The sequence below is a fragment of the Atta cephalotes genome, assembly GCF_000143395.1.
Source record: "Atta cephalotes unplaced genomic scaffold scaffold00054, whole genome shotgun sequence".
Lineage (NCBI taxonomy): Eukaryota > Metazoa > Arthropoda > Insecta > Hymenoptera > Formicidae > Atta > Atta cephalotes.
In genome coordinates, this window is record NW_012130118.1 from 1,043,965 (window position 1) to 1,054,811 (window position 10,847).

General features: G+C 34.7%; 2 protein-coding genes across 2 annotated transcripts in view; one reads left to right on the plus strand and one right to left on the minus strand.

Moving 5' to 3' along the window:
• Positions 1-4,758, minus strand: part of LOC105623228 (glucose-6-phosphate 1-epimerase) — a 27,396-nt gene extending 22,638 nt beyond the window's left edge. The window contains exons 1-2 of the mRNA XM_012204629.1: positions 4,689-4,758; positions 4,181-4,232 (exon numbers count right to left, since the gene is read on the minus strand). Coding sequence (XP_012060019.1) covers positions 4,181-4,232; positions 4,689-4,758 — 122 coding nt within the window. The remainder of the gene's footprint in view (positions 1-4,180; positions 4,233-4,688) is intronic.
• A 1,311-nt stretch (positions 4,759-6,069) lies between these two features.
• LOC105623182 (FERM domain-containing protein 5) overlaps positions 6,070-10,847 on the plus strand; it is a 34,496-nt gene continuing 29,718 nt past the window's right edge. The window contains exon 1 of the mRNA XM_012204581.1: positions 6,070-6,165. Coding sequence (XP_012059971.1) covers positions 6,070-6,165 — 96 coding nt within the window. The remainder of the gene's footprint in view (positions 6,166-10,847) is intronic.

The following is a 10,847-nucleotide window of genomic DNA, read 5'->3' on the forward strand; positions in this document are numbered from 1 at the left end:
CACATATATATTATATATATATATATATATATATATATATATATATACAAGGTGCATTTTATATTGTGCGCACTTGAGGAATATTTTACAATTTAATGATTTCTTGTAATTATTTCGAGCGCTTATTTTTCCTCTTTGTATAAAATTTGATATTAATAAGAAATAACCAAAGTTACCGCCTCAAGTTAAAATCTTATTAAAGTTAATATGAAATTCATTGGAGATTTTGTTGCTTGTTAGAATCCGTAAACGAACATCGAATATTGAGCATTAATTTCTTCAATATTGTTAATTGAAATTAAATTTCTTCCTTTGTTTCTAAACATCAAACACGTAGCATTCGTACTTAAAATATATATACCTCATACATCGCACGGTGCATCGCGATCAGTAATCATGTCACGACCGGACATACCGACGTAACTTTTATAGCCGTTTCAAGGGAAATTGGAGTAAATTACGAGCGTGTTTGCCGAGCGTTTTGCGCTGTGTACGTGTATAACAGTGTACGTGTGTTATTTAAAATTCTTTGACGGTGTGTACCCTGGATGGCCACGTTCTGGCAGCAGCCGAATGATGACTCGCGATTATACATCAATAAGTAGTACGTATGAGAAGAAATAATTGCATTCTATGTAGTCTTATTTAAAAAGATATATAATTGAGTTCGCCAGATGAATCATCGCAATTCCTTTCATATATAAGTATCTATTACGTAACCGAAATAGCGAAGTTTGTTTCGTTTTGATGAAAGTACGATCGGTACGCCAATTAAATGTACTGAAATGATGACTTTTCGGTTTCACGTTGTCATCGTGAATTCCAATAGCCGCGGATCTATTGCAAAACCCAGTCTCGACAGCGGCTTTACAGTCGGAAAGACCGATGACTGGCAAGCGACGAGGGGCCCTGAACCCTGTGTATAAGGTATGTACTGGTCCAGAGAGCGCCCTTGCCTTCGCTCTCCGTCAGTTTTTTCATCGTCTGCTCTCGGGCTGCCGCTTTTAAAGCGATCGTCACGGGCACCGCGCTTTTACGCGGTTCTTTCTCGGCAGGTGTGCGCGCGCGCGCGCGAGCGTGCCTTCTCTCGTTGTCTCTTCTTTCTCGTGCTACGGAATTGCATTGTCGCGAAAGAATGATACTACTTGAGAGAGAGAGAAAGAGAGACATCTTCTCTACAAAAAATAGAGAGAGAAAGAGAGAGAGAGAGAGAGAGAAGAAAAATTAACAAAAATTGGGAAAATACGAAGGTAGTTTGTTCAGTCAGTGACTTCTTTTCAACTTTGTTGAAAAGAATCATAATGTGATTTATTTTTCAACATATTCTTCTTTTAAAAAGTCACTGATTTATCAAACTACTTATGTATAAATATATATAGATTTTGTTCGATATAATGGATGGTAAAGTGGATTTTCAGAAGTTTGATGCACAAAATGAACAATGTAATCCGAAAGGAAGATTACTTACATATCAAAGAGAACTTTCAATGTTCGCGTATACTAAAACGAGAGGAAGAACGTATCATTTGTGCCTTACCGAGGTATTTAATGCGTCGCGTTTGTAATACAGAGAATTACAGTCTGATGTTCATCCTATTCATAGTAAAAAAAGCAATCATCACTCGCAGTGACTGATCATAAAATAACATTCGATATTGTTGAGAAAAAGCTGAATTAATAAATCGATATTAATATTTCAGTGTAAATGAACTATGCAAATACATGCACGTTTAATCTTGAATATATATAATTAAATTGGATTAAAAAATTAAAAGATGACTGGAAAATATGATCGAGTAAATTCGATTTGCTCTCAGTCTGATTGGAACTGCGTATCGTTTCGGTACATTTCGCGGCGAGAGCCTTGAATCAGTCACGTACAGCGGTGAAATCTCTTTTTGTGAGTCATCGTGAACGAAACAGATTTTGGCATTGATCTGCATCCATCGAACTATAATATAATTCGTTCATTTGCTTGCTTGCGTCTGCTATAGCGATTATATTATTATCTATTACAGTAGTCGAAGTTTAAACTGCACTCTGTATTGTTCTCGTGGATGATGATACTTTAATCGTTTCATTCTTGTACTCGACAACTTGCAATCGGTTTTTTTTCATCCGACTGAAAGCAATTTGTTGGGCAATCTGTGCGCATGTGGAACACGCAGACTTTGTTCTCATCTAGAAAGTGCCAATCTCGAAGAGTAATCTGTGACTAGCATAATACAGGTCTTTACTGTATAATATATGCCCAAAGGAACAATGGCAACCTAATTCCTTCAATTAAATGATATTTTATTGTTTTTAACTGTGTATATTAAAATATAAATTTCTTTCAAAAATATACAATATTCATATTAACGTACGTATACTTAATAATAGATAAATCGAGTTAAACTCATTAAATTTAATTAATTAAATTAATTTAACTACGCCATAGTTTTTAATTAACAACATATTAAGTAGTAGAGCGATCTATAGAAATAATTAAAAATAATTCAAATTGAGTATAATTTGGCATTATGAATTTAAATGTTGCAGTTTCGAACAGATCGATGACATAAATTTAAGTGTTGCAATCTCGAATAGATCGATATGAATCGAGGTGTTAAAAAATTTTAATTGTACAATTTTAATTGTATTTTATGGTCCGTATTCAAAACCCTTTTATTTCTAAAATTCTAAAATTTTGTTTCTGAATTCAAAACTCACAATTACAGTCTTTTTTTATTAATTATCGTAAAAATTTCTCGATACATCTGTTAGATAATTTACAATATTACTAGAAAATTCTTCGACTTAATAATTTTCGAATTCAAACTTTGTCTAAGTATTTATCTCGATGTAAAAGTTTTAAATTTAAATATTTATCTTAAACATTATATACATACAATCTTTCTCATTAACACATAAATACATACGATATTTACTTTCTCAAGAACGCTTTAAACAAATTTAATTTAAAATTAAGAAACATTAGAAAATTCATTAAATTTTCATCAAATTACGTCGCTTCAACTTTCTATGATCTTAATTATTTTATCCGTTTGATTTTCTGCAATAGATTGCTCATGTAAATGATCTTTCGACGCTATAATTTTGCGTCGTAACGTATGATTAAGCTAAATACATTCTATCTCATCTAAGATGCGTAACCTCGCGCGCAACCTTACAACATGCGTCAACGCTTATTTCAACGATTCTTATATCGCGTCTTATGACCTATACAGGATGATTTACGAAAAATTGGCATTTTTTCGAAATATTTTTCTATAAATATATTAGACTTTAAACATAATAGACCTTAAAATTTAATCTGTTTACGTATTATTATAATTGATAAATATTTAATATTCATGCGACCCAAATGTTGCTTCTTATAATCAGATTTAGGTTAAATCTGATTATAAGGAGCAAAATTTGATCGCGTAAATTATCGCTGCGTGTACTTAGCGCCGAGACACTACCAGATATATCAATTAAAATTAAGATTTAATAATAACACTAAAAATCGCGGCTGCATGCCATTTTTTATTTACTATCTGATAGTTCTTCTTTTTGAGTTAATTTGGGTTTGCACGTGGAGTTTTAGATTTTTGTGACTTTTCATAAATAATCATAATGAATTACATGTAATTTTACTTTTATGATGACACTCTTTCCTTGCTAGAAGAAAAAGCTAGATTTACCTTGAATCGCAATTAAGGTTAATTTAGATCCATGGTAATGTTAAAAGATTTAATATTAAATTTAATATATAATTTAAGATTAATTTAGTATTTTCTTTTAAACGTCTGTTAACAATTATACCAGATTTTACACAAGATTTTAATCAATCTCTGTGCCTTCTAACAAGCGACACGGTGCGACACCAGTGATCATGTCATCTTTGTTTAACATTGGCAAACAAGGATATAATGATCCATTGTGTTACACCATGTCACTTGTATCGCTTGTTGGAAGGCATACTATATATCCAATTTTAACATGTCATTTTTTTTCTTTAAGATACTTTACAATTTAAAAAAATATATCCCTGATCGAATAAATACAGGAAACACGAAAATTAAATTAAAAGAGCAATACGCGGTAATTGGAATCGCGGGAACTATGATTTGTCTGTCAAAGTACTATGTGCAGTTCATATCATGCAGTTATGAAATCTCATGCATGTACTTACCTAACGAACAGCTGTTCCTGGTTATTCACCCGCCAGGACACTACGGTGGCTCCTGCAAAATGGAAAATCAAGATCAGAATATCGATCAGAGCGATCGCGGATGGGTGCACGATGACACGTGAAGGGGCACCCGGACGATGATAACACGTCATCGTCGGCTGCCGACCGTCGACGTGCCTAAATCGCGTAAAGGAATAGACCGCGAGAGCGGAGACATACACTCGCACAAAACATACACGCAGGTACGTATGTACGTAGGGCTTTGTCGGTCGCGCGTCAGGACGCGGCAACGGCAGCGCGATTGACGCGTAAACTCGCGACGCGCGAAAACGTTTCGGAGCTTTCAGTCATCTCGTTGCAATTCTCGGTCGTGTTTCTTTGCGATTTCGCGCGCGACACTTTCACGCAGCGCACTCATATATACGCACGCACGCACGCATCCACACACACCATATACGCACGCACACATACACGCACACCATATACACACATACACACACACACACACCGTGTAAATTGATGGTGCAGGTGGTGTTGTTGCCCCTGTCGAGCACGACAACGCTGGTAGCCGCTGCCATGTTTGAGTCGCAAATGCGCTGCCGGCCGGTCGCTCGACGCGACCAACCTTTGTCCGACGCCCTCGACTCGCCCCCACCCGCGAGCAACTTCACAACTCACAAGTATTCTCGTCCTGCGCGCACGACACTTCGCGGTAGCTAAATCAACCGATTTCAACTGAGATGAATCGAATCTGATGGACCGACGAACGATAGCTCGTACTTGTACCAGCGGTCGGATATCTATTTCGGCCGATATTCATATAGTGGATTCTTATATATACATATTCTTATAGAATACCATTTTGGGGATAGTTGATAATGGAGCGTTCTAAGGCCGGTATTCAGACTTGATTTTTATATACACATTTAAGACTGTACATATGTCTTAATTAGAGTCTTGAAATCTTATCAATCAATTACAAAGCAATATTAGTGTTTTAAAATATTACTTACGACGATCCTGAAATAAGAATGCTATGAATACTGGTCTAAATGTACGAACCATCGTTGATCGATAATTAAGTTCTCCGAAGCTATCGTTATTAACTGACAAATAGCGCCCTCTATTTGTTCAAAAAAATTTTACACATTTAAAACCACAATATTCCTCTAAATGTTACACTAAATATTCTCAAATATTCTTAAATATAATTTTTAAACCAATCAGAAAATTGTGCTCAAATTTTACATAGATACAATTAGACGTAAATGATAGAATAATCTGTAAAATGTGGTTAAATCCTTAACCATTATGGAAACAGATACTAAAGATAAGAAGATAAATCGTTGTAATCATTAAAAAATAAATTTGACAATTATACAGTGTATGTACAGCAATCTGATGGATTCGAAGCAAGTATCGCTCGCTGACAGCGTGGCTCACACGCGGCCGTATATTCGAAAATCGAAACCGGCGCGGGCGGAGTCCATGACAGTTGGATAACGGCAACATTGAGACAACATTAGGCAGCGGACTGTCAGTGGCGCGGCGGGGCAGAAATGAAGAGATGTGGCAACGGCGCGTTGGTCGCGGCGGCGGCGGCGCAGCAGTAAACTGGTTGACAGACAGCTTCGCGTTCTTCTGCTACGGTGATGTGTCGTCGTTCACCGCAACCGTGCAACCGTGCCGTCGCGCCGTGCCGTGCCAGCTCGCCGATTAATACCGAGTACGGTCGCGCGTTAGCGGCGACGGCGGCGACGACGACCGGCGTCGACGACGACGACGACGGTGGAGCGTGCCGCGATTAATAAACGGGCAGTGTGTGGTGCTGTGGAGGAAGGGACGATGACGACCGGAGGGATAATTTGGGTGGCGACTTGAGGGCAGAAATGTTGAAATTCGGCAGCAAGAGCGACGTGACGGTGGTGCATCGCGCCACTATTCGACTGTTCGACGACAACGAAATTATTTACTGTGACTTTCAGGTGAGAAACACTCCACCGCTCCACTCCGTTCCGCTTCGCGGCCGCGGATATCCGCGCACGAGCGCGACTTTTCTTTGCTACCCCTGTGCAAGTTCTCTTTCTTTCTCTCTTCTCTCTCTCTTCTCTCTCTCTCTCTCTCTCTCTCTCTCTCTCTCATTCGCCTGCGCGCTGTCATTCATGGATATATATCGGCATCAAATGGAAGATCCGAGAATTGCTTATCATTTTTTTTATTTTGTATATACTCTGATTTTTTACTCTACCAACGACAGACACTTGCCAGAATGGTATTTGCCGAAATAGGGACAATGAGAAGATTTCAATGGTTGTCGCAACATACGCGATTTCACCGCGATTGCGATTCTAAATTTCAACAGACTGTTAACAACTTTATATAAACTGTCCCACTTCTTGCGCATTATTTCTCAATTTTAGATTGCTCAATCATTTGAAGTCTCTCCTTAGCGAAAATCTCGAGAGAGAACTTATTATTTATCGCGTCTTTCGAATTCTTTTAGCGTTCATATATTTTTGTATAATTAAGCTCTGCATTGGAATTCTATAAAATCTGTGTCCGAATGTAGTACTTCCATTTAACTCTCTTAAGTTTTTTCACGAGAAAATTTTCTTTTCCCTTCAACTTTTATGAGAAAGCTTTACGAGAAAGCTTTCTTTTTCAATTCCTCGTAACTGAAAAATTATCAGTTCTTCGATATTTTCTCGAAGGAAAATTTAAGCTGATTGATGAATTAAAGAGAATGTAGTATTAAAAAATAATAAACGAAAAAAAACGGACGCGCTTTCAAATACACAACAAAATATTATAAATAAATGTACATATATAATTTGCTTTAGTTTCTGTTTACAAAATTATTCTTACAGATATACTCGTTTTATTTAAATTTGTTTAGTTAGATAAATTAAAAGAAACAATTGTTTTTGTGTTTGCAAAATGACAAGGTTTTCGGCATGCTTATTACAGGCACATTAATGAAATATTAATGAATTCAATAGATTATTATATAATCGATAGTATCTTTTCATATTTCGTCGTGCCATAGCACTGAATTAATAATCGCCACTAACGATGACATTAAGGACATATTTTGGATGTATCGCATTCCTTCTTTTTCATATCTTATAACGAGAAAAAAAAGCGAAAAAAAGGAGTGGAAATATCACAGACATCATTCCTTCTTTTCCAACATAATGATGTCACGATGATTACTGCATCTCCATTGTTTAGAAATTCAAATCGATGATGAAAGACACGTAAATCTTGGAAGGTTTACGAAACGCGAGGAAATATAAAAAAAACGTTAAATATCATTTTTATTGAAATATATTCACGAATATTTTATGCGATTTTTATTGTTATGATTTACATTATTCGACCTTTATTTATTTGTTTTTTGTGGATATATAAATTTATTCTGCCTTTTTATGTTTTAATTTTATTTATTTTTTGATAAAGTCCATTTTCCATCATTGATTATAGATTATAATTTCATTCATTTTGAGATACCTCTGACTTTTTTTTTCCACATCTCATCTACTCCACGTGTCGTTCACATCTCTGATCGCGATACTTGTTTGTTCGTAATTGGGATTGAGCACCTCTGCACGCGGGGGTCGAACCATGACTTTGTATCGCAGCCGTGGATCCCTTTGACGTTTAGTCGCAGTGACGGCACCCACTACTTGGATCGATTCCAGAAAACCGTCTATGTATGCGGTTTACACTGTCAAAAACGCTCTCCAATTATTTTTGCTTGGCGTTCCGCGCCTAAAGCGGCATTTACAATAAGATTTGAAGACATAAAATTTTAAATTTTAGGCCTTAAGGATTGATTTCATCAAAATTAACTTTAATCTTGGTTTAATTTATTTTTTCTCTCTCTAATTCTTTTCTAAAATTAGAAAAAGATAAAGAATAAATTGAGAACCTAGATTACAGCTGATCTTAAGCATCTACAATAATATTTTAAGACGTGAAATTTAAACTTTAAACCATAATCCGTAAGAAATTGATCAATCATATAGCGTTTTCGATTGCATCCTTTATTATTGATAGATCAACTAATAACAGAACATGTGACATCATTAATCCAACTTAGATCAAATCTATTGCAGTCGAAAACGCTAATAGTCAATTATTCTCCTCACATTCGACTGTGATCAATTAGTCAGTCAATTTCTTACAGCTTAAGATATAAAATTTAAGTTTTTTTACGCTTTAAAATCTCATTGTAGATTGCCACTTTATACTGTTAAATTCATAATGTCATATTATATTTAATTTGATTTATTTATAATCATTTCCATGAGTCGCCATTATCCTATCCAATGTGTTAATTTGACTAAAACAATAGTGTTAAACAATTTAACTTAAAGAAAATGTATTTAATTGATTCAGATTTAGTTTATTATTTACTAAGTGTAGATATACATTAATATATGGATGATGTTTAGTTTGAAACTAACCATAAAAATGGACTGATTTACATATTGACACAGATAAAAATGGCAAGTTAAAAATAACAAAATGTTATTTAATTTATGAATTAATTATCATTGCTTCTTTGATATCTACAGAATAGACAAAGTGAAGTGCGCAAAGATTCGATTTTTAACACGTCATTTCAATTTATACACCTTTTCACATTGTTTTTGTGTAGAAATAACTTTCTGAAATATCTTTAATTCTATTAATAATTCTGTATTCTATTTATAATTCTCGATCCTACTAATTACGTGTCTCACAGCAATCAATCTATATTTAAATCTTCGCGGTCTACGGTTATGCAAATAGTTATGGCATATTCTCCAATAGATTAATTTCATTTCTAACATTGCGAGTGTAACATTTATTAGTCCCTTTTCATCTGTTCATTGCAAACCACCAAAATTAATACGCATTGAATGTCATTGAAGTCTCTAAAGGTCGAGCCTCGAAAACAGAAAAGAGATCTCCCTCATCTCTTCTGTTCACACGAATATTCTATTCTCATGGGACTCATGGAATTATCGTGAATCATCCCAGGATATCCGGAAATAGAGTTGCACATGTCGATCGATGATGTCGATCGGTTCGTTTCTCTTCATTAGACGAACGCTTTTTGTAGCCGCAGAAACAAGGGATGCGTATCATCGCTACGTTACATCGTGTATATTATGATGGAATAATTGGCAAACGGCCAAATTGAAACAAAATGGTAGAAGTCATTGGTTTAGATTTATTCTGAACGGATGACGATTGGAGAGAAAAACTATTGCACACATTAAAAGCCAATAAAATCGAAGGTTGTTTTGTTGACTGTTGTTATAACCATTGTTTTAAGCGCAGAGCCGTTACCACTGTAGTATTTTTAAATATATATATATATTTTCACTGATTCGTTTTTCCAAGTTTTATCAAGTTTTAAAGAAACGAGGAATAATTCAAATATCCTTATATATTCTTTGCGAAGAGCATCAGTACATAAATTAATGATATAATTATAAAGAGAACGTTTTATTTATTCGACTTTTTATTGATCTTTTAAAAGAATTTAATTTATTTCCTATATTTTATATAGAATTTGATTGCATAAAAATGGAAATATCTGCATGATGCGCAACTGAACGAAATATACACGATTTCAATGTAACCATGTTATTATAATGTTATGCGATAGCTTGCCAAAAATGAAATTGAAAATATTTGATAAGTATCTGTCGTATTTTTTGTTTCGTTCTTTTTTAATCTCGCGTATTTATCTTTCATTTCCATTTTATAAGTGTACGGAAAGATAAAGTTGCTATTTCGATACGGAATAAGTTTAATGAAAAAAATGGAATAAACCTTTTGCAAAGAGTTAAAATTTATCTTTTATTTTTATTTCTTTGCGGCTTCGGTAGAAACTGTTTAATCGGATTTACGGGTGAATTCTAGGCCATTGTATTATTTCTTCTCGTTGCATTAGTGCGGCCCATTTGGCACGGTGCTCTCTGATAACCGTAAATTATAGCGGACGACGTCATTTTATGCCTAAAAGTGTCTTAAAAACCTTCGTTGACATTATACACGCTCGCCTTGTCGCGTTCAATCTCATCCTCAAAATAAAAACCGATAATAATCCTTAACCTTCTTCAAACGGCAACAATGTGATCCGTGCCAAAGTAAATGTTGACGTACATCATAAATAAAATAGAGAATTGTCGGAGCAACCGCGAGATTAAAGTTTCTGGATTAGCGGACACAATTTTGAAAAAGCTTGCATCATCCGCATATTTTGAATTATTTATAAATGCAACTTTTCAAGATTCACATCGAGATACACAAACGATTCAAGTTTTTTCATATGTACACTTTCGCACAAAATTCCATCTCGGAAAGAATTGAAACTACCTACGCTAGTACTTTATTAACAGCAACAATAGCAGTGTGGGATTCCATTCGAAGTAATTTATTCCTTTAATTCTGTACCTGCATGGCGAGACAGCTTTATATCTTTGCTTTTCCACAATATCGTATCAAATTTAATTTATGTAGAACAAGCATTTTTCCTACACATGACAATAATCTTGTTTATCCGCACGATATATATATATATATACTATATATATATATACTATATATATATATATATATATATATATATAGTATGTATATAGTATGTATATAGTATGTATATATATAG